The sequence below is a fragment of the Centrocercus urophasianus genome, unplaced genomic scaffold (genome assembly GCF_019232065.1).
Source record: "Centrocercus urophasianus isolate 14NV4802_14NV808 unplaced genomic scaffold, USGS_Curo_1.0 seq_16, whole genome shotgun sequence".
In the NCBI taxonomy this organism is placed as follows: Eukaryota; Metazoa; Chordata; class Aves; order Galliformes; family Phasianidae; genus Centrocercus; species Centrocercus urophasianus.
In genome coordinates, this window is record NW_024884711.1 from 41713518 (window position 1) to 41737132 (window position 23615).

Genomic DNA, 23615 nt, shown 5'->3' on the forward strand with positions numbered 1-23615 from the left:
TTGTGATCTGTGGCATAGCTGGAGAAAGTTGCTTTCTGAAAGGTGGAACTGAAGGGCCCTTCTTCTATCAGGAGATTTGTTGCTGGGGAGTAGGGGTGAGACCTAGAAGATATGCCCTGGGGATCAAAATAGCAGGAAGCCTAGTATAAAACCATTCTTCTGAATGGTCTTTCTTCATTTCTTTTATGTGCTTTTTATGAATGCAGACTCTTGATGGGTCAAGTCTTTTGACATCTCCAGCTATATGCTTTTGAGCCTGTCCAGAGTTGTGAGACACAATCAGTGTAACCAACTTTTAGTGTTTTACTCACTTGTGATTTTGAATCTGGTCAATGATGCCAAAGGGGGTTCAAGAATCCAGGTTCCTGTAGAATCTGTTGAGAATGCTGCATTTTTCATAGAATGATAGAATGGCCTGGGTTGAAAGGGACCTCAAAGATCATCTGGTTTCAGCCCCCTGTGTGCAGGGTCACCAACCACCAGACCAGAGCCACATCCTGGGCATCCAGGACTTTTTGCAGTGGTTTAAAGTGGGCTGTCATACTTTTAACTTCCAAGTAGGGATTGGGTGTGCTCTAGTGGTACAGCTAGTATAGGCTAAAGGATGGCCTGGCCTGTGTAAGCTCTGTTTTATCTCCAGAAAATTGCAACTGACAAATCATCAAAATATTATCAGCACTGATAAATGGCTAGAAAACTGTAGTACCAATGGTAACTTAGTCTGCAGTTTTTGTCTTCAAATATTGTAACTTGCATGAAAAATGGAGTTTAAAATTAAATTAAAATTGCATAGGAAGGAAACTATAGCTAAGCTTTTTCTTAGGAACAAGTGTAAAATGTAAGTCTTGAACTAAAAGGATGTGACTGAGTATTCTAGTGGCTTTGTTTTCCAGTGGAAAAAACCTCTACCTTCTTTGGAAGGGGCACAGGGAAAATGAGCTGCATCAAGTTTCACTCAATGTACAGAAAAGTCAGCACTTCTTCAGTGCTGCATTTTCCTTTGCTTCCATTACATTAGAACCAGAAAAGTTAGTTTATCTAAGCTAATAAGCACGTTGAATTCAGTTGCTTCCAGTAAACTTGTGCATCAGGAAGGGTAACTCATAGCATTTTGTGGCAGCAGTGATGGTGAGTTAATTACTTAACAAAGTAGAATTTCCTCTTCCTAATGTCCTAACAAGAGTGACGCTGTGATGGGTGGCTGTTAGCGAGGCAGCAGGGTGGAGAAACCAGTGGGACAATCACTTGGGAAATGGTGGCAAGAGAAGCAAAGCCATTGCAGAGCAGGAGCGCGTGGAAGGAGCCTGTATGGACACTGAGCTGGATGGACACAGACTTTCTCAGCTCTTTGTGGAAAAACAGAGGAATTTGGAACTCTTAAACTGGGATAAGCCAAGAATCTTAATTTGGAACTCAAGTCAGAAGGAATAGAAAACAAGAATGTGCACACAGCTCCAGTATTTTTTGGTACAGTTGTCATTAAAAGGGTGTTAGAAAAGGAAGGAGGCTGAAGGCATGCCAGTGGTTGTGAAGGCAGTGCGTGTAGGTTCACGTGGTTGGCTAAAGGCATCCTTAAGGCTCAGCTGCCATGTGCATGAAGCCTTGCAAGGGTGACAGCACTGTGCTTGGAAGCTGCTGCTGAGCAGTGTTCTCCAGGGCTGGGCATGGGGCTCTAGCTCTGCTGTGTTACACACCTGCTGCAAAAGCTGTCCTGGTGATAGGCATTGACTTGGACTGAAGACAGTCGGAAAGGGTTGCGGAAGGTGGTAACTGATGTGCCCTTATGAGGAGGTTATATTTACCATTCAGTAGCTCTGGGAAAGGTTTTATACTGCTCCCCTATCTCTGCTCAACAGCGCTGTTGATCTGAAGGTCTGTGTTTGTGTGCCTGGCTCTGAATCCTTAGCACAGTGGCTTGTTTTCACAACAGCTGCCATTTGAGCAGCATTTGCAAATCTTCTCATTCATGTTTGTGTCAGTGAAATAACTGATCTTAGGCAAGCAGTAGTCAGCAGCCCATGGAGTTGCTGTGCAAGTCACACTGCTTCTTGGCTGTAGCAGCTGCTGGGGCTGTGCTGTGCAATTACAACTGCATCAGAGTGGGTTTGTGCCAGAGGAGGAGGCTTTCGTGGTGCTGGGAGTCCCTGCTCTGAGCTGGCAGCTCCTTGCCCAGCCTGCAGTAACTGCCCCACAGCTTCCCTTCCCTGCTCTGCCACCCATTGCTTGGTACCAATGGTGATGGTGTTTCTGCTTGGTCTGTTCTGGGCTTCTAGAAGAGCTGCCATCGGTCCCTGTCCCTTTTTAAATATTAACTTCATGATGCTCTTGTACCTGCTTTGATTGCAGAGTGCTTTGATGTGGATGGGAGTTGTTGGGAGTCTGGAGGGTGCTGTGCCCTGGCACCTGTAATGCACTGTGTCTTCTTCATGTTTGAAGCACTGATGCTGCATACAGCAGCCCTGCATGTTAACATCTGTTCAACAAAAAATTTGTATCAGTCAAAAAGCTATTGTGCTTTCTTGCTTCATCACCCTGCAACCTTGTGCCGTGGTGCCAGCAGCTCGCTGACTGCAGTGTGCAGGCACAGGTGCTAACACAGCTGTAGTGCTGGGACAGGTGGGGTATGGTTGGTAGGAGCTCTCTGTGAAGCTTCATTCGCACTGCTCCTGTTGCTACTGTAATGGAAGCTGCGTGGCTGCTCTGTGCTGTGCATGTAGACACTTGCCTTACAGAATCATTAAAATCATTAAGGCTGGAAAAGACATGCTAAGATCACCATGTTCAACTGCTGGCCTGTGCCCACAGTGCCTCATCTCCATGGTTTTGGAACACCTTTAAGGACAGCGACTCCCCCACCTCCCTGGGCAGCCTGTTCCAAACAGCAAAATGTGGCTTTGTTGTGTTTCAGTTGCTCCTTTTCATGAGCATGCTTTGAGTGACTTAGGCAGGCTGAATCCAAGAGTTTTGGCTGTCTTCAATGTGGAGCTAGCCCGGTGACTTGAGGTAATATGTTGTGGAGGTGTGACAGAGCAGCAAGCACTGGGGGCAGGAGGAAAGCTGGTGGAGCTCAGCTTCAAGGAGACGCTGTGCAAGAGTCAGGAGGTGTGAGCAGAAGCTAGCTGGCACAGCTGGATGGAGGAGGACTGCACAGCTGGATGGAGAGGAGTCAGCTCTGCTGCAGCTTGAGGATGAACATTCTGTGGTCAGCACAGCACTGCACTGCTGGCTATTTCCCCAGTAATCATTGTGAGGAACGAAATGACTTCCTCTGACCATTAGCAGCTGGGAAAACTGCCTTCACCTGTATACAACGCACACGTTACCAATATGTGTGTGCTGCCCCGTGATGTCAGGCTGAGGGTGACATGAAGCCCTGGAGCTCAGCTTGCGTGCTCTGGTTGGTATGCGTGGTACTCAGCAGCACGTTGTGCTCCACGAGCTCTGACACACTTTGCTTTTGCAGTTGCATAATGCAGACACTGAGAAAGGTTCCTCAGCTTGCAGTGTGTTGGCATTTCATAAACCCTGGGAAGAGCAGCAGTTCTCATCTCGTAGGAACCGAATGTACTTCCTGACTAAGGACTGAACAGACTGGTAGCTGCGGCGAATGTGCAAGTACTGTGGGGAGCTTCAGCTAAATTCTCATTATTTAGGTTTAGCATGTTCTTCAATTAGTCTGTGTGTGTATCTTAGCCCCAAAGAGGTTTTTGTAAATCCAGATCATTCACCTCGTGGTATTGGTATCCAGGAAATCGGTCTCGCTAAACTGCTTGGAAACTGGGGGAAATCACCTGTGTGAAGTTCAGAGTTAGCTTTAACGTTAATTGCATTTGTGTCTCGTGTTAACCACAAATTACAGATGCCTGCAAGTCTCTTTGAAATGATGTGTAGCAGTAGAGCCTTTCTACTCTTTGTTTCTAAGCAGCTCTAAAGGAAAAAAAACCAAAATATTTTGTAAGAATCTTCTGAAATTTGAGATTTTAAAGTCAATTTCTAAGTTTCAGTACCTACAGCAGCCGAGTTAAAAGCACAGCAACCTGATGCAGCCTTCTAGTTTAAAGCCTGTAACTGATGTGTTCTTAACCCGTCAGCTAGCAGTGGCAGAGATGAGTGACTTCTGGTCTTTTCTTTGTTCATCATTCTGAAATGTGTACCTGCTGTTTTTTATTCTAGCTTTTACAAAACTGATCACTGTAAATGGCCAAGAATATCACCTTCAGCTGGTTGACACTGCTGGCCAGGTAAGTACCTTTCTCCCTTTGCATCTTTGGAGTTAACACAACAGACGTTGGTGCTTGGGAAGAGCTACCCTGATTGTGACCATGTCTTCAAAGCTGAAGCTCAATTTCAATGATTCCACTTTATTTTGTTCCCCCAAAACAGTGTTTGTGTAGTGTTTATGTAACTTTTACTATTGAAATTGAAACAGTAGCTAGTGCTTAAAGTACACATGCCTAAAAAAGCAAAGAAAGAGCTCCCTTAACTTCAGTGTATCAAAGTTCTTAAGTAATCTGCACGATGGTCTGGTAGTCTTCATTAATTGGAAAATGCCAATTCAGTAAGCCACGCAGAAGTTTTTCTTGCCTTTCTTTAGTTTCTGTGCTCCAGCACCTTGGTTTGTGTTCATGCAATTGTCAGGCAGAGTAGACAGCAACACGCATGGGCAGTGCTCAGCAGGCTGCAAAGAAACTCCTGCAGTTTGTTTACATTGCTAAGTAAGTGAAGGTTCATGCATGCTTCTGAGTGTAATGAGGGGGAATGCAGAAGGAGATGGTAAACAGATGTCTGTGGCATGATCAGTGGCTTCATAAAATGGAGGTGCTAATTACACAGGGATGCTTGGCAGGACCTGCAGGTGAGTGTGTGCTCCATACACAGGAGTGCTCTGTCTCTTGAAGGGCTGTGCTTAAAAAAGGGACTGCTAAGTCCCTTACCATCTTCCTGTTTGCATGCTCTTACTTTCTGAGTGAGTTCTGGTATCGTGCCTTTGGGTTTTCCCAAACTGTTAGTGTTAAGCAGCCAGTACAGTACACAGGCAATGCTTTAGGCATGAAAGCTGCAGGACATTTGCTCATAGCTGGAAGAGTATTCAGGGCTGTGACCTTCTAGGACTGTTTGATCACTTTCAAAGAGAGCTACATGATGTAAGAATAACTGTGTGCCATAATTACATGCTGTCAGCTTGTGGTGCTAATCAGCAGCACTAGATCCACAAGTGATCAGTCAGAGAGTTTAGTAACAGCATTGACCACACATACTGGGGTCATAAATACGTTGCTTGGGAAATTGAAATTAAATAGAATTGCACAGCTAGTATTTTTCCCAGTCTGGTCATTTCCAGCCTTGATTCTTCTGTGAATGACTTGAACTTTGAGTTGTGGCTCACAAGAGTTAGACGGAGAGATAATGTTGGGTTATGGAAGGTGTGGTTTGAACAAATTTCTCTCAGTTCAGTCTTGCTTAATGATTCATAGAGCATCCTTACGTATGCAGTATAGCAAAGATTATATTGCAGATTTATGTCGTGCACTTGAAAACTTGGCTATAGTGTGAAAAATTACAGCTCTGCTCATTTTGTCACTTAGCAAAGCTCTCAATTTGATCCCCGAGTTCCAGGAAGCTTAATGGTCTTTTTTTTTTCCTTTCCTGACAAGCTAAAAAATAGTTTTCTTGGTACTTATTTTCTGTCTTGTGCCTCTACCTCTCGCAGTTACATGTTCAGGTTTACATGGTGGAGTTAAGAGGAGGCTCACTGTAGGACCTCAGGACAGGATGCAACAACAAATCTTATCTGAACCTGAATTCAAACTGTGGCAATCCTCAGTAATTGCAGATCAAGGCAAATAACTGCAGAGCTGCACTTTCACCTGTTTTACTTGCAGGCCAGCTCACATCTCTCTGTGTTGACACTGGGATTACACAGCCAGCAGAGAGGGCAGCTTGGCATTTAAGCAGAGGTGGGGGAGGGCTGCCCTCAGTGTGTAGCATTAAAGGCAAATAAGGGCATCGTGTGCAAGTGTCGTTCTTTCAAACTTTTTTGGCAGAATCTGGGAAGTTGATTTATGAAAGGTTGTGGGGTTTTTTTGGCATTTGCCTATTAAGGAAGTTTGCTTTCTGTTAGCTGTCTAGATTTAAGCTGCATGGTTGCACTGCTCCATCTGTTCAGTCATGACAATATACAGGGAGGTTATGAATCTTCAGCTAAAATTAACATCCTAAGAAACACAAGCTTGAAAAATGGAGAGCTCGTACAGTAAGAGGTATGGCTCTTGTCAAAATGCAAATGTTACCTGGGAACTTCTATTAGAATGTTTCTATTTCAGTGTTTAACATGAAATTCTTAGTATGAGCGTTGTGTTTTCTGCATTCTGTCAATCTGTTTCAGTTACTGAGTTGTTCATTTGCATTTTTACAGGCATTGTAAATTTAGAGATTTATTGCCTGGGTTTGTTTTTCACGTTGCTCAGTGCTGGTGGTGGTATTGCTTTGGTGCTTTTTTGTTTTTTTATTAAACAACTGCCATACAATGCAAACTTCTGGTAGCCATAAAGCAACTAATGCCTACAGTTCTTGCATCTGTGATGAGCATTAGTTAGTTTGGTGTGCCACAGCTGCATAAGTAAGTTAGTTGTGGTCAGTGCCCTTTGAAATGTGGAACTGCTAGATCCTGTCTGCAGCTGCTGAAATTTGGGATTTGATGGAAATGTATCACTAGCAAGGTAAGAGGTGTAGCTGCTGATTAGTGGTAGGACAGAGTGGATGCTTTGTGCTAGGGTAAACTGATAACTGAGCAGTGTAAGAGGATTGGGGATAGCTTTAGCTGATCCGTAGTCTTAGAGGGAATAAAGAGGAAAAAGCTGTAGATTAAGTTGTAGAGTATACAGACTAACAGGCTAACTTAGCTGGTGCCGCAAGCTTGCTTTGCTTTCTCTTAATTGGGTAAAGATTCCACACCAGGCGTTATGATGAACCTAATTCTTAGAATTACACAAAAATATTCTACAGATGTAACCAATGGCTGCTGCTGATGTGCTAGTATCCAGCTCTCAGCATTGGCAATAAATAATGCAATTGCAATATTCCTTCTACAGGATGAATACTCCATATTTCCTCAGACATACTCCATAGACATCAATGGCTACATTCTTGTTTATTCAGTCACGTCAATAAAAAGGTAACAAAGTCTGTTGTGTTCTCCTGCTTCATGTGTTAGCCATATACATATCAGCTCAGCTCCTGCCTCTGCTTTATTTGTCTTTACGTATGTGTAATCCCTTCAGTCTCTTTGCTTTAGAAATGTAATTGAAGTACAAAAGAATGGCTTTTTTAGAATTTTCCCCTCAGATCCAAATGTCCCTAGCACTCTGCAGACCGAAGCAGGAGGTGCTTGTGTGAGAAATGGGGCAGTGCTGAGCTCCAGTGATTGAGTGTAAGTGAAAGCACACAGACTGGTCCCAGGAACAAGCAGGCTTTGTGCTGTAGCATAAGAGGCAAAGATGGAGTCCAGCACGCACCACAAGGGCACTGCATGTTTGTGTGAAGAGCCAAGCTAGGTGTTCATCTTCCCTGAGCCTAGCAGCTTGTTGCAGTACTGAGACTCCTTTGGTTTCCCATCCTGACTCACTCTGGTTAACCATCAAAAACTTTGACATAAGCAGCAATATGAGACTTCTGGCCTGTAGGTTCAGTCTTGCTATGCTACAGCAAATCTCTTCTTTGAGATTTTTCCAGGGTTTCTATCTAGTCCTCACTGCTAACTGTAGTCAGTTCTCACATGAGGACAGGCTCCATCATAGCTGGAGAAGCACTTAGAAGTGTCTCAACCTTTTTTAAGGTATTGTCAACTTCTGTTATTTTATCTTTTCACTTTGGTCTACTTGATTTAAGTGCAGGTTAACTTTGAATCACTCTTAGTTTCCTAATACTGTACAGCATCTTCAGCCAAGATAATCCTCTTTTATTTTCTCATTTGTTGAAAATGATGTTAAGATCTGAAGCCTTTCACTTAAGATAGAAGAAAAGCACTGCTTCACTTGTAAGCTGACCAGCTTTTGGCAAGCACTGAGGCGTTCCTTGTCTTTTCCTCTAAAGCAGGAAAAAGTCATCTTGAGTGTCTTTCAGTAAACTTCATAAACTGCAGGTGAAACAGCTTTCTTGTTGGCTCTTCTGTACTTCTCAGAAAATGGATGTGGTCTGGTCGTCAACTTGAGCTGCTTCTGAGCTCTTCAATGTTGAGCAGATTTTCAGTTCTTCATTCTTGGAGTTCTTCATTCTTGGTTTTCGTCAGTAGTTTTGAAGTAGTGAACAGAAAGCACGAGTGTTTTGGGGAACTGCAGCAGATGTGAGGCTTTCATGTGTGTCTTAAGAAACTACTTTTTTTTACTTCTTTTTTTCTCCCTCCCTTAATCAGAGATCTGTTGTTGGTGCTGAGTGACCTGTATAAAGTTGGAGTAGTATTCCCAGTCCTAAGAAGAAATTCATGTTGTTCAGTATTTGAATCTTGATCAACTTAATCCCAATTCTTGCTTTTTTTTTGTTCCAAATTTCAAAGTATTGATGATCCTTTCTTGTTCAGTTTCTTATCTAAGTTCAATATCAAGATGGTGTTAAGGCAGCAGTAAAGATCTTCCACTGTGCTCTGGTAACTCAGATGTCTTTCCCAGGAAGCACATGTCTCAGTTTCTGTGGAAGCATATTGATCAGAGTGCTGATCCAACTGAGTGGGAGCTTTGACATCAAACTAAATAGAAATGTCCTCTTAAAATTATTTTCTTCCCTGCTGATCTCCACTGGGAAATTCATAATGGGGCTCGAGTGAAAGCTGATGCCCTACATTTGTAATATTCCCAGACTCTCAGCTGCAAGGTTACTGGAAAGCTTTTGCTCTAGTTCAGCTTAATTAAATTCCAAATTTGTATCATGCTATGTTCCATGATCTTGTATAGCACAGCTGGTAATCCTTCAGGTTGTGTTTCACACTGGTTTCCTGTAACCCTGTTTGCTTAACAGAACTGGAAAGGACCTCTTGTGGTCTGCAGACCTCTTGGTGTTTCATGACTTGGTGTGATGTTGGTTTGGTGTTTTGTTTTCTTTTTTGGAGGGGGGTGGGATTTGTTGATAAGGGTTCTGATTTGTGCCTTTGCTCTTTCCAGTTTGAGAAAGCTTTCCAAATTAATTAAATTGATCCAGTCAGTCCAGTTTCATTCTGGATAGTTCTTGCCAACTTGTTTCTGTGCCAGAATCGTGGGAATTTAAATAGCCTTCCCTTTGGTTTTCACCTTGATCTATTAATAAAGATCAGCTGTTAAGCCTTGGTCTGTTTTGCTAAAAATTGAGCTGTAGATGAGCAGAAACTGAGACCTGAGCAGCACAAGGTGGAACCACAGGTGAGGGCATGCACTGTGCTGTGCAGTGGTGCAGTGTTTTTCTGGCTACACTGGCAGCAGCTTAGCTAGAAGTAGAAAGAAAGTGATTGTGTTACATTGGTGACTCAGTCATCCTGTGGCTAATATGCTACATCTCTCCTCTTGCTTCAGGCTGAGAAACAGTTCTGTGGTCTGTATCAGAATTACTTCGAATGATTTCTCCTTCAGTTTTCAGGGTCATCTGATTATCTCTGTAGTGTTGCCTCTGCACTTGGTCACAGCTCAACACCATTTGACTCTTACTTCTGAGATACTCTGCTGAAAGTCCAAGACCAGTTCTCAAGCCCAGAATTTCTCTTAGACCTTTTCAGCATAAGTTTTTCATAGCCCTTAATTCCTTCCATTGATTCCACATTTACTGTATTCTGTACTATTGTATTTGAATCAGTAACAGCAAGATGTGCTGGACTGAGTTACTTCTTTTTGTACACAATTAATTTCTGGATATACTATACAGGATATACTAAATCTGTTAGCTCTGCATGGAAGTTGAGTTTTGCTCAGTCTGTAAAACTGTTGCTGAAGTAATGAAAACAGACCTTGACACAAAATCCTTCTGAACCACAGTACTGTTTGTTGCTCAGAAGTCAGAAGCTCTAAGGATTCCCAACAGCCTGAGTAGTGCTTTCAGACACCAGTTCTTTGAGAACCAGAGTTTGGATGTACATTGGAGTGCTGCCCCATTTGTGAGAGCTTCAATTCTAATTTAAGCACAGAAGTGAGGACCCCTTTCTTGTGTAGCCGTGTGTTGGGTCTGTGAACCTTCACCTCTCTTAAAGCTCAGGTGTGCACTTCATGCACCTGCATCTTTTTTCCAGTGTAATCAGAAGAGCACAGCATCTGCTCTTTCACTCTGTTGATAGCTTGTTCTCTAGTGGTAAGTGTCAGACGTGGGGTTTCAGGCCTCACAGTGTTGTGCAGTGCTTTTCCTTATCTCCAGTCATGCAGACATCACGTGGGCAGCAGGTGAGCTGTCAGGTGCCTCAACAACCACTGCTTTGCTGCTGTCTTGCACATCGGATTCTTCACTATCCTAAAGAAATTAGAACTCAGCCTTCTCTTGGTTTTCACAGAATGCCAAAACAAAATTCAAAGAATTCTGTATGAGTCAAGATCTATTAAAAGTTATGTATTCCTTCTTGTTGGATTGTGCTTAATTGAATGCTATTCCTTTGAAACTCTGCTTCAATTTGACATGTCCATCCAGGTGTGTCGGGCTCTAGTAGCTGAATCTCTTACTGTGAATGCAAACCAGATTTTGGGGGGGGGGTGGGTGGGGCCATGGGGGCTTTTTGTGTGTTAGCTGCACCTGTCCTGGGTAACATTGTTTATTTCTGCAAGCATCAGAACTGGGTGGGCTGGAAGGATGTGCAAAGTCCTGTTTGCTGCTGCCTCTGGGACCGTTTTGTCTGTTGTACACAAACCAGTAACACTTCAGCATCTTTGTAGTTCTGTCACTATACGTAATTTTTAACACAGCAATCTACATATGCATTTAATTGCTTGTGTATTGATTGGGTATTAAGGATAAGCATTGGAGTGCACGTGTGACTTCATCCCTTTATTTTGCAGTTTTGAAGTGATAAAAGTTATCCATGGCAAGTTATTGGATATGGTGGGAAAAGTCCAGTAAGTAGTGACACTTTCATCTCATTTCACTGCAGGCATGTTGCTAATACTTTGTTCAGTATACTATAACTATTCTGAAGTTCTGAACTTTCTTTCACAGAATACCCATTATGCTGGTTGGAAATAAAAAAGACCTGCATATGGAACGGTATGTGAACTCCAGTATGTGGGAAATGCAGGGCAGCAGCCAGCATTCCTGTGGCTGCCATGGCCAGTTTTGTTCTTGGCTTTCCATCACTAAAATCAAAATATAGGTTACAACAAAGGTACCAGCAGGGAATTTTGTCCAGAATGTGTGCTAGCAGCTTCTGTTGTAATGTTGATTCTTGCTAAAAGCTTCCAAAAAAAGTAGCTGAACATTTCTTTCAAGACAAGTAAGGAAGTGTCTTTTCTACCACTCTAAGACGTGAGATGATGCTGCAGCTTAGGCAGACAAGTCAGTGTTTGGGACAATTGCTTTCTTCTGGGTCACACAGAAGTTCTGCCTGGCCCAGCAGTGAGTTTGACAGCAAGGAATAGCAATTGTTTGGCCTTTCAAAATGTTATAACTGCCTTCAGTGCTTCAGTACTGTGGGGACGTTCCTGAAGCTTCAGTCCTTCTGTGAATTACAAAGAAACATGCTTTCCTCTCTTTTGCCAGGGTGATCAGCTATGAAGAAGGGAAAGCTTTAGCAGAATCCTGGAATGCAGCTTTCTTGGAATCTTCTGCTAAAGAAAATCAGGTAACAGATTTAAGATTCACTTATTTGAATAGCAGTGCTGTGGAATGTCTCGTAGTTTCACTTAATAAAGGAAGCTAAATATCTGCATGTCCTGTACAGATAGCTTGTGTAGATGGCTGGAAACAAACTGGGTGTCTGCATTCAGGTTTACATGTATGTGCTTTTTGATGCAACCATAAGTTAACAGGAATGGAGAACTGAAAGTTGAGCTTTGCTGAACAAAACAAAGCAGTTGGTGGCAAACTCAAACTTGCACCTCTGCTGTGTGTGGAGCAGGGCCTGTGATCTGCTGCAGTGACCTTGAATAGGGATCTTTGCTGCTTCATGGGGGTGAGTTGGTGTAAGGGAATGAACCTCATGTTTTAGGCAGGACCTGGTCTGTCTGGTCGAGGGAATGATAGTTGTATGGGCACAGAACTAAGGAGAAAAATGTTTGACCAGAGCAGAGGCAGGCAGATTCTGATGTGTTATAGATGTAGTGAAGTTGCTTTAACTTCCTTCAAAACATCTTCTCAATATATTCTGGCATTTGAACTTGTCCTTGTGACTTATTTGTCACTGATTTGATGCCCTACACTTGAGTATTTGAGCTACAAGAACCTACTGGTTTGAGCTTGAAGAAATTAAAAGCTACTATAGATTGAAGGTGTCAGCCTCTCTAACTTATTTTGTGTTGCTTTTTTATTGTTGTTGGTCTTGCCAAAGTCAGTACTGTTGCTTCTTGCAGATGTGGATGTATGGTGGGGTCACAGGGGCACTGGCAGGCTGTGTTTAAGAGATCTGTCCTTATGCACAAGTGCTTACATTGCTTACATTGCCTCCTATTTAATCTAATACATCCTTAGGTGTTCTCAGCAGCAGTCAGAAGGGCAGTCCCATAGCTAGGGCAGCACCTGCATGAGCAGCCTTTCTTTTCCCTCTTTTCAGCTGTGAAACAAGCAGCTGCTGACTGATAACTTGTGGCTCTGCTGGTAGCAGACACTTGGGTAAGGTTGGATTTTCCCTGGAGGGAAACTTGCAGTTTTTTTTCTCCACGTATGGAATTAGTTTCTAAGTACTTCTGTTTCTGGCTAAGAGTTGCACTAACCATGTCAGAACGGGCTGTGATGAAAGCATGCAGTTTCTTAGTGTCTTTACTTCTGGAGAGCCTCAGATGCATACCTGCAGAAACTAAATTGCCAGCCTGAGGAATAAAGCAGTTAAAAGAATGAGATTATCTATTTTCAAACAACTCAGTACTTCTGGAATAGGCAGAGCCATTGTTTGTCCTTTTTTTGGACGTGGTTCACAGTGTGTAACAGTGTAGTAATTCACATCTTAGAGAATATCTTACTAATAACTCTTGTGAAGTTTGTATTGTGTATTGTCTTGGTTCAAAGAAAAAAAGGAAAGCTGTGTATATTTATGCAAAGAAGCTACAAGCTTTATATGATGCTTGGCATGCCTTGCATATTAAATTGCTGTGTTAACAAAGTCCCATTGACTGCCATGTATTTGTGCCTGTCCCTTGGTCTCAGAGTATCTGCATTAAGTTAGCTGCTAGCTGAAATTCGTATGGGCAACTGGTGCTGGGGTAGAACTCCTCCTTGCTGTGGACATTACAGTACAGCAGTATGGTCATGTCTTGTGTGTAATGCACCTAGAAACTGGCTGACCTGAGATGTTCAGGAGGTGGTGTGTTGCTCTGTGGGCATCTGATGGGCTCCATAGATGTGTGGGATGTATGTGAGAAAGCATAATGGAGCCCAGAGGGGGGCAGCTCTCTTCGTGTTCCTGCAGACAGTTGCTGAAGGAGGTGGGTGATTGAGCTTGTATAAGGTATAAGGCCTGAAGCTGTGAGGTTCTAGGGATAAAAGAAGTCTCGTCTCTGAAATCTGTCTGCTTTTGGTGGATGTGGAGCTGGAGTATGACAGTCTGTGGTGTGCTGGTCTGAAATTGGTTTGGTGTGTGGGGCGGCCTACAGAGAGACTGTAGGCTGATTCCAGTTTGACCTACTTGGTCTGTCCTTTATAGCAGCTCTTAGCAAGGAATTCAGTTAAACTCTAAAAGGAGAGGAGGCATTCCCTGTTAGAAGTTCTAGCAAAGGCTTCTCTCTCTCTCTCTGTGAAAGGAGGTGGGAAAGCATTGACTCATCTCCCTTCCTGCTTTGCCCAAAAAAACTCAAAAACTATTTGGAGCATCTGTGGGAGTCCTAGGAACAAATCCCTGCTGCAGCAGGCAACTCAAATGGTTGTGCAGATGAACTTAATCCAACCAGGCCTGTTCTGCTGGGAGTTGTCAGAAGACACCATACTGATGAAATGGCATGGCTTTGGCTCTCCTACTTCCCATCTATTCGGAGATCTAAGCTGACATGAGGGTAAGTGGTAGAGGCTGGTAAGGGTACCTTATGTCTGATCTCCTTTAGGCTTTGTGTCCTCTCTTCTAGATTTTGGTGGCCTGCTAAGGCTTTGGAGCTTGTGCATCATACTGGGCACCTGGGGAGATCCCTGGACTTTGAGAGGGCAATTCTGGGCCCAGGAAAAGATGCAGGTTAAATTAAGTCTTGGTTGGAGATCATCGGCCAGATTGGGTGAATGCTTCCTACAAGAAGAATTTGGGGTATTTCGGGGCTTTTTTGGGTTCATTCTAAAAGTCAACTTCAAGCTGGAAGTGTTTAAGGACATCGTGTATCTTGTAAGCAAAATGCGAGGCACGCAGGACCGCATCTTTCTGAGCTCTGACCTGGAGCTGAGTTCAGGTATTAAATCCCTTCTCTGGGCCCTAGATGTGCTTGTTGTGTCTTTTCAAGCTGCTTGATTTCTGGATGTGTTGAGGTGCTGTGTATCTATGGGGCTAACTTCAGGAGCTTCATTCAGGCTTTTCTTGGGGAATTTGTTGCTTCGTTCCCCTAAGCCACAGCGCAGTGCTTTGTCTTTAACCCCCGCACAGTAAATTGCTAATGGTGTGAAATACAGCCAGAACCCAGATTGGTCCCTAAACCTGCTTGAAGGCAGAGAGTAATGAGCATTCATGTGCCCATCCACTTACACAGAATTCAGTAGAAGGGTTTATTTTAGAAGGGGGAAGGAAGTAGTAAAAATAAAAAAACAATTTAAAAAATCCACTGCTCACCAAAACAACTCTCCTGAAAATGAGTTCTGGGACGTTGCTGCTTTTTCAAGAGTAGTTTCATATCCAAGCTTGAAAGGTGCAGTGTGTGAGGATGCTGAGAGAGGCTTGGAGTCTTCCCCCCCCCTCTCCTCCCTCAGGGATTTGGGAGTGCTTTCCCTGGGAGAGCATTTGGGGGGAGGGGAAATGCTCTTCCTTACCTGACTATTGTTTGAGTTCCTTTGCCCAGCTCTGTGCCAAGAACAACCAGTAGCAGCAGCAGAGAATTTCCTCTCCATAATCACCAAGCAGTTGTGTTTGGAAAGCAGCACAGAGTGAGCAGCAGCTGTGGGCTGGGTTTAGGGCTTCAGACCTTCCCATTTGTGCACCTCCTGGGCTCTGTTCCTTTGGCATCCACGGGTGTGTGTGCAGGAGCACTGAGCCTCCTGGTGCCTCGCACACAGCAGCACCCATTGCCACGCCTGGCATCTCTTTCACTTCCTCAAGGGAAGGAGGTAGAAGGGAGGCAGATGGCTTTCTGTAGGCTAGATGTGACCCACATCCTGTAACTGCACCATATGCAGACAGATGCATACAAAGTCTGGCTGCGTTCTTTATTCCTTGTTGCAAAACAGTTTCCTGCGTCGCTTAAAAGCTCATTCTAAAATCCTTCAGCATATTTGGGCTGAATTACAAGTTCCTACGGGTTAACTGCAGGGCACTGATTAAAGCTTCTCACTGAATGTATGTTCTCTGTGAAATGAATTAGCAGCCCTGTGAACTCCTACATCTCAGTGTTCCCAGCAGCGTGGCTTTGACAGTGAATATATAGCTGCTTGGTTGTTGGAATAAAGCGTGGGTTTTTATAGTAGGTGCTTTCAAGCAGGAATAGAAAGACTTGGTGCATTAAAATGTCAGCTGTAAGCAATGAAATATCAGTACAGCGTACTTGTAAATCAGTACATCACCTATTGTCAATCAGTACACCACCTATTTGTGACTAAGGGCGACTCTTCATTAGTGGAAGCAGTTTGCTGGCAGCTGTGGTCCTGCCCATGCTTTGCCTTCCATCTCATTTGCCCATTTGCATTGTGCTGCACAGGGCAGATGAGCCTCGTCCTGCAGGTCCTGTTTGGATTGTGGAGGGCCGTCGTCAGCAGGCAACTCCCAGCCTGACAGCACCTGCTGCTTCCCTGTGCAGGGGGGCATTCTGTGTTGGTGCAGGGGGTGAAAGTGCTGAGCACTGCTGCCTGTGGGCCCTGCCTGCTGCTCACCGTGTGCTCTCTCTTTGCAGACCGCCGTTGATGTTTTTAAGAGGATAATTTTGGAGGCAGAAAAAATCGATGGGGCAGCTTCACAAGGGAAGTCTTCATGCTCAGTAATGTAATTCCACTGCAAAGCCTGAAAACAATGGGAATACATTCTACCTGAAGAAGCAAAACTGCCCTTTATCTTCAAGGATAAACTATGCTTCTTTTTTTTTTTTTTTTTTTTTTTTTTTAAATTTTTTAATTTTGTGGGTTTTTTTTTTCTTCTGTTAACCTGAGAGATACACAGTTGGTTTGGAGCCTTTCCCTTCAGATTATGTTAAACTCTGACTCCTGTGCAAATGGCTTCACTTCCATTTTCAAATTTTAAGCAATCATATTTTCAATTTATATATTGTATTTCTTAATATTATGACCAAGAATTTTACTGGCATTAATTTTTCAGTGTAGTTTGTTGGTTAGAATAATCATCAAAATGATGCATATTGTTACACTACTATTAACTAGGCTTGGATATCAGTGTTTCTTTGTGTTAAATGTATACTTGTAAATAAAATAGCTGCAAACCTTCATGTTCTCCTTAACTTTGTGGTGGTTGCCCCATGCCAGTTTCTGTGTGAGGTGTTCACCTGTTGGCCTTAAGAGGAGCGTGCAGTGGCTTAGGAGGAAATCCCAACCACTTGTACTGCTGGAATTCCAAGGTGCCTGGATAACTCAGCTGGATTTTGTGCTGGTTATAGCAAGGAGATGCAAGGGACACCTTTGTGAGGGTGTCAGGGCAAGGTGTGGAAGGAGCAGCTGGATTTTGTCAAACAGCACTGCTTGTTCCTCTGTGTGACCGTGAGAGCTGCAGGCTGGAGGGCACGCATCTGTTCCAAGGAACAGGCTGACATGCAGCTGTGCACTCGGGTTGGAATGGATTTGGCCAAGTTAAACTTGCTAAGAAAACAAAACTGTTGTTTAAAATAAATTGCACGTCGAACAAATAGATGTGAGTTGCTTATCATGCATTTCTGTACTCGTGCATCCAGCAAATGTGGGCTCCCAGCACCTGGCCTTTCACCAAGGCCTGTTCCCAGTGCTGTCTTGGGCAGCTTCTTCAGTCTGGAGGCAAGCTACTTGAACTTGGTATTTGAGGAAAAACAAGTGCAGTTGGCCTACTTTGTGTAGAAGATGCTGATTTAGGGAGAGTTTTATTAAATTGTTTTTTATTTATATTATACTTTATTTTATTAATTGTTTATTAAATGTTTTCTCATACATTTGAGTCCATTGAAAAGTTTTAATTCTTGGCAGGAATAAAATGGAAGGGATACTTGCAGTGGTTCTGCAGCTAGACTTGGCTTTTGGTTTTCAGTCTGTGCTAAATGCTGCAGATGTGACAAGGCTCATCTCTGTGGGTTGTCCTCAGGCTGTTAATTGTCCAATTAGCATTTGTAGAAAAACTTTACTTTCAGGATTCAGAACCTGACCTTCAGTGGAACCCAAGGTGTGTGGAAGGCACCTTCCAGCAGTGAGGATCCTGGGTAGCCTCACTCCTCTGTGCTTACTGAGGTGTTCCGTGGGTTTGGCTCTTCAACATGAGAGCCCTAAATGGGTTGGTGCTCTTGGTAGCCCAGTGTTATGTATATAGAAGCAAGAACTCTGTCTAGCTTGCCTGGAATTCAGGGAGCATTGTGTGGCAGCTGCCTTGATCCCACCAGGGGTTCCCAAGAGCTGTGCTAAGTGATGCACAGCTTGTAAGGGAAATCAGGAAGGAAATGGCAAGTTCTCTGGGTTGGCTGAGATCCCACCTGTGTCACTGTGCCCCGTGCAGGTGCTGCAGGCACTGATCCATGAGGACCTGCTGGGCTCATGCTGCTAATTAATGCCACTGGGCTCTGGCTTTGCAAGGAGAAATCAGCAGGGTCTAATTAGTCCTTATGCAATCAGCACTGCTCATCCTCTGAGCGTGCTGCTAATGCTGGGTAAACCTCACAACCTCTTCTTAATGAGGTCAGCATCTCTCTCTCTCACAGCTGGGGAGAGGCAGAGACCCTTGCAGAGGTGTCTTCAATCCATGAGAATGGAATGGAACACACGACTGAGCATCAGCAATGCTGGCATTGCTGCCCAGAGAGCTGTGGGTGCCCCATCCCTGGAGGTGCTCAGGGCCAGGTTGGATGGGGCCCTGGGCAGCCCGAGGTGGTGATGGGCAGGCAGCCCACGACAGGGATGGTAACTGGGTGGGCTTTGAGGCTGCCAGTCTGCCTTCTTGTTGCTGTCTGTTCCAAATAGTGATGTTAAAAAGAAATCCTTCCAAAAGAAGCAGCAAATGTGCACCACTAATCATCCAAAACCCTGCCAAGCAAATCTATTGTTTCACTGCCTGTCCCCAGTCAAAACCCTGTGCTCAGCAGCCCTGGGCTCCATTCTGCCAACTAAGCACAGCTGTGCAAAGCCCCAGCTCCCACTGCTTTGTCCCAAAAGCCCCGTGGCAGCAGCCCCACTGCCTGGCCCATATATAGCGGGGCAGCCTCGCGTGCTGTGGGGTTGGGTCAGCTTCTGATTTACAGTCCTGGAGAGCAGCCATCAGGAAATGTCTCAGTACTCAGGAAAAGTAAGTATGGCCTCAGGCTGGGACGGGCTGCAGTGGGGTGAGGGTTGGGTGATGTTCCACTCAGGTGCAGATTCAGTACAGCAGGGGTGGGGAGGGTGTGGGGATGGGAGTGCATTTGGGAGCAGGGCTTTGTGTTTGAAACTTCGTGTTGGAAACCATAGAATGATTTGAGTTGGAGGGGACTCTTAAAGGCCATCTGGTCAAACCCCCCTGTAGTGAACATGGACACCCACAGCTCCATCAGGTGTTCAGAGTCCCGTCCAGCCTGACCTCGGGTGTCTCCAAGGATGGGGCACCCACCGCCTCTCTGCAACCTGTGCCAATGCCTCACCAGAATGCTTGTGAGGGGATGGTTGCATGCTAGGAAAGAGACCGAAAACCAAGCTGACTCCAAAATGAGGCAGTGGTGAGAGGTTCCCGTTGGCTTGCAACTGAGATCCTCTCCTCCATCCCCCTCTCCTCCCCACCCCAGATCACTTTCTACGAAGGGAAATGCTTCTCAGGCAGGAAGCTGGAGGTGTGCAGCACCTGCAGCAGCTTCCAGCAGCGAGGTTTCCCCAACCGTGTCAACTCCATCCGCGTGCAGAGCGGGGCCTGGGTCTGCTTTGACCACCCTGAGCTGCACGGGCAGCAGTTTGTGCTGGAGCACGGCGAGTACCCGCACTGGCAGCGCTGGAACGGCCGCGGCGACCGCATGGGCTCCTGCAGACCTGTGGGCATGGTGAGCAGCTCTGATTGCCCCAGGGGGTGGAGATACGAATCCGGGCGTAAAACACAACGGCACTGATGGGAACGGGGTTATTGCAGTGGTTTTCGAGAGGCAGAGGACGCTCGTGGGGGGACGGGAGCGTGCATCCCAGGGGGTGCCAGGGTTGGACTGAGGTCTCTTCAGCTGGGTTGCAGCACACCGGTCTCCAGGTGCTGATCCCTCTGCTATGGGATGCGCCCCGAGCGCTCAGCCTGCAGCTCCTCACGCCTTCTCATTTCCCCAGGGGATATCAGCGAGTGCTCTGGGGGATGTAATTCTCTGTGGCTTTTATTTTTTGGTGTTGTTACTGATTCGGCCCCGTTGTCCCCAGCACGGGCAGCACTACCGCATCCAGCTGTTTGAAGGGAGCTGCTTTGGAGGCCGCAGCATGGAGCTCACTGAGGACTGCTCTTGTCTGCAGGGCCGGGGCTGGGAGCAGCCCCACGTCAACGCCGTCAGGGTGTACGGTGATGGCGCGTGAGTACCCGCAGTGTGCTACAGCTAATGGGAACTGGGGAGCCTACAAGCCTGGCCAAGGCTGTGGTCAGAAGCACCGGGGATTTTGGTGCTTCTGATACTGAGGGCGGAATGAGAGCAGCTCTAGTATGGGTATGAAATCATAGGGTATGATTTCAGGAGAGTAGAAGCTAGGCACAAGCTGCACGAACTTGGAGATGCATCCAAGGGGCGTGCAACCCAACACTCGGCCCATCCTTTCCCTTTTTCTCTTTTCCTTTCACGTTTCCTTGTGTTTTACAAACACCTCTTTAAAACCCACGTGAAACCTGCTGGGCACTGCAGTCAGGGCTTTCGCCTTCTAAGTGGCTTCCCCAGGGCTTCCCGCGACACCAGAAACCTCCTCCTTGGACAGCAAACGTGAGGCAGCAACACCTCGCCCTCATGTTAAATCCTTTTTCTTAAAGACAACAGCAGCTGCTGTGGTGAGGGGGTGGGATGCTGGGATCCCCCTGTGGAGACTTTGGTGCCTTGTGAAGCTGCTTTGTGGATGTATTGCCCCATCCTTCTGCCCCATGGAATTCCCAAACACTTCTGCAGGGCAGCAGCTCTGCCTCGTTCCAGCTGTTGGGTGGCAGAGTGCCCCAGTGCCGTTACATTTCGCCTGTCTTGCTGTATTTGCACATCTCACGTGATGCTGGGCATTGCAGAACAGGAAGAGCTGTGCTGCACTCCAAGACTGCAACATCCCGACACCGGGTGTGCTGTGGAGCTTGTTTTGATTCAACAGAAGACCTTTCCATTTCATAAAAAGAAGAAAAAGAAAAAAGCTAACCAACCATGCTTAGAATCATAGAATCACAGAATCGTTATGGCTGGAAAAGACCCTGAGATCACCAACTCCCACTCCATCCCACCATGCCCGATAACCACATCCCTCAGGGCCACAGTTCCACGGTTCTGGAACAGCAGATGTCTTCATTGCCCACTCACAGAGTTGGTTTGTTACCACCAAGAGCTCTGGAGGGAAGAGCAGCCAGAGCCCAGCAGGGGCCCTGCACCATATGGAGGACCGGTGGCATAAAGCCAAGAGCCCATGAGAGCTTTGGGACCAATGATTCACCATACGTGTCCCTGTAGCAGAGACCGGAGTCGGAGAAATTGGGATGCGGCCCAGAAGCTTTCAAGCACTTGAATTTTTCAGATTGATTTCCCCCTCCTTCCAATAAGGGCCACAAAGCTTTTTTTCCCTCACATGTGAGTGTAGATGTTTGCCTGCTTATGTTCACGTGATGGGACTTTTGAAGGCTTTCTATGCCTTTGGCATTGCATGTCATAGGGCTTTTCTTTTGGGATTGAGGACAAGCAGACAGAAATGGTGCTGATGAAGCCGTGGAAGCAGTTCTCAAATGGAAGTGCTGTTGTGGGGCAGTTCTGAGGCGTCCCTGTCCCTTTAGCTGCACCTGCTCAATGGGAACTGTCTTTGGCCATCCAGCTTTCCTCAGGATCCGTCACCAGATGAACCAACACAGCACATCCCACCATGATGATGGCCCTTCTGCAGCAGAAGGGCTGGTGCTGTCCTTGTTCATTGCAGGGGAGCTGGAGCAGATGACCTTGAAAGATCCCTTCCAACTCAAATGATTCTGCGATGCTACGAAATAAAGGAAGGGCTAAGTAAGCACACAAGTCCTCACTTGTCGCCTTGTGTGACCAAAATGCCTCAGTCCCATCTTTCTGGTGTTCTTTGTGCTCCCTTTTTTTCACAGCCTTCCCCTAGGTGGAGGAACAAGCGATCCTGACGGGTCCCTTCCAACTTGGCCTATGATTCCGTTCCATACGCAGAGAAATAAGTTGATGGAATGGGGTAGAAAAGGAAGAAATCCATGTGTGCATTATGCACAAGGCTGGGGTGTGTTCAGAGGAGGATAATGATGTTATACATCGCTCTTAATTAACGTGAAGAGCTCAGTAACCTCTCCAAGAGTGCACATTGGGATACACAACGAGGGCACGGAGATCTGGGGCACCCTGCCCTACAGCTGTGTGAGCAGCGCCGTGAAGCGAGCCTGGAGGAAAGCCTGCGCATGGCTTTGTCATCTCCTTTTGGATAGAAACTGGCTGCAAAAAGTACTGGAGGACGAGCTTGTTCATTTGTAGGAAACACCCCAGAGCCAGCTGTTTGGCCAAGCACTCTTTGGCAATGCTGCATGCTTGCAGACCGCAGCGGTGCCAGCAGCGCAGTGGGACCAGGCAGGCAGCCGGTGCTGTGCGGACAGATGGAGCTGAGACCCACCTGGAGGCATCCCAATAGTGCACATCAATCCAAACACACCCAGCAGTCCTTGGGGTGGCTCAGCTGAATGCTCCCAGCTTTTGTATTACAGTGCTCACGGGTGGTTGGCTTTACAAATGAATGTTTTTCCTACAGATGCAGCTTTTTGCTCTGGGTCAGGCTGCTCTGAACTCGCCAGCTGTTGGCTGACCCTGCAGCAGTCACTGCCCCGTGCTGTGCTTAAAGGAATTCCTCCCACAAGCAGTAGGTCCTAACCAAATTGTCACTGCTGGATGTCTGGTGAGAGATGGGCCACAAAAACCAACTGATTTGGGATAATTTGGGAGATTAAAGTCGTGCTCTGCTGTCATTGCTAAGCCCATAGGTGGGGTGAGTAACCGTGACCTCTGATTTGAGGAGAGAAGAACGAGGCAGAGATGAAAAGTTCAGCAGTGAAACCTGAATGTGAAAGTGTCAGAGCAATGGCAAAGCCTGGTGAGATGTGAACAGAGGACAGAGCTGATGGCTGTTGCTGCACTGAGACCATGGCACTGTGCATATTAAGGTGAAGAGAGAGAAGAGCAACAACATGAGCTGCTGAGATAAGAGATAAGGGGAATAAAACAGAACCCAAATCTGTGCCTGCTAGGAAATATCAGAAGGGTTGCTGAGAATTGCTGGAAAAAAGAGGATGTATTAAGTGCAGATAAAGGTATGGTTCCCCTCATGACTAAAGACTCACTTCTAGGAGGTAAAATGCGTTTCATGTGTTGCAGCAAGGACAGTTCTGCTTTTAGTCCAGAATGGGGCTGAGGGGACTCAGATCCCTCTGTAGCGCTACCAAATCATAGAATCACAGAGCCACAGAATCATAGGGGTTGGAAGGGACCTCTGCAGATCATCCTGTCCAACTCCTCACTAAAGCAGGTTTCCTACTGTAGGTTACACAGGAAAGCATCCAGGCAGGTCTTGAATATCTCCAGAGATGGAGACTCCACAGCTTTCCTGGGCAGTCTGTTCCACTGCTCTGCCACCAGTGCTGTGGATTTATTTTGTTGTGTGTTGTGAAGATCAGCAAGGTCACGTCCCACCATAAACACACCATCCTTACAGCGACATGAAGGGGGAAGCCTCTACTCTGGGCTTTGCGGCTGGCATCACCCAGCCGTGGGAACACCATTAATCTTTCCTTCTTGTTCAGGTGGGTGCTTTACGAGGAGCCCAACTATCGCGGCCGCATGTATGTGGTGGAGCGGGGCGAGTTCAGCAACTTCCGAGCATGGCAGGGCTTCAGTGCAAACGTCCAGTCCGTCCGGAGGGTCATCAACTACTTCTAGCTGGGACCAGCCCATCGGAGCTGGGCTGCTGGGCTGCTGGGCTGCTGGGCTGCTGGGCTGCTGGGC

The 23615-nt window shown here is 46.0% G+C and overlaps 2 protein-coding genes across 3 annotated transcripts in view; both read left to right on the forward strand.

Moving 5' to 3' along the window:
* RHEB (Ras homolog, mTORC1 binding) overlaps window positions 1-16704 on the forward strand; it is a 32016-nt gene extending 15312 nt beyond the window's left edge. Inside the window, exons 3-8 of one of the 2 annotated variants that reach the window (XM_042816601.1) lie at window positions 4174-4241; window positions 7092-7174; window positions 10998-11054; window positions 11155-11202; window positions 11695-11776; window positions 16161-16704. In XM_042816601.1, coding sequence (XP_042672535.1) covers window positions 4174-4241; window positions 7092-7174; window positions 10998-11054; window positions 11155-11202; window positions 11695-11776; window positions 16161-16253 — 431 coding nt within the window. In that variant the 3' untranslated portion in view covers window positions 16254-16704. The remainder of the gene's footprint in view (window positions 1-4173; window positions 4242-7091; window positions 7175-10997; window positions 11055-11154; window positions 11203-11694; window positions 11777-16160) is intronic. The other variant, XM_042816602.1, reaches the window with a different exon arrangement.
* A 91-nt stretch (window positions 16705-16795) lies between these two features.
* CRYGN (crystallin gamma N) lies at window positions 16796-23593 on the forward strand. Its single transcript, XM_042816603.1, has 4 exons — window positions 16796-18277; window positions 19206-19454; window positions 19813-19958; window positions 23414-23593. The coding sequence occupies exons 1-4, from the start codon at window positions 18002-18004 to the stop codon at window positions 23547-23549; spliced, it is 807 nt and encodes a 268-aa protein (XP_042672537.1). The 5' UTR covers window positions 16796-18001; the 3' UTR covers window positions 23550-23593.
* Window positions 23594-23615: the final 22 nt, after the last annotated feature.

Bases quoted from the DNA above. Each gene is read 5' to 3' on its own strand.
- CRYGN (XM_042816603.1), top strand. From the start codon at position 18,002: ATGCCACTGGGCTCTGGCTTTGCAAGGAGAAATCAGCAGGGTCTAATT. The intron at 18,278-19,205 runs GTGCTCAGGGCC...TCCCCACCCCAG, and splicing joins TGGGTGCCCCATCCCTGGAG to ATCACTTTCTACGAAGGGAA. The intron at 19,959-23,413 runs GTGAGTACCCGC...CTTCTTGTTCAG, and splicing joins AGGGTGTACGGTGATGGCGC to GTGGGTGCTTTACGAGGAGC.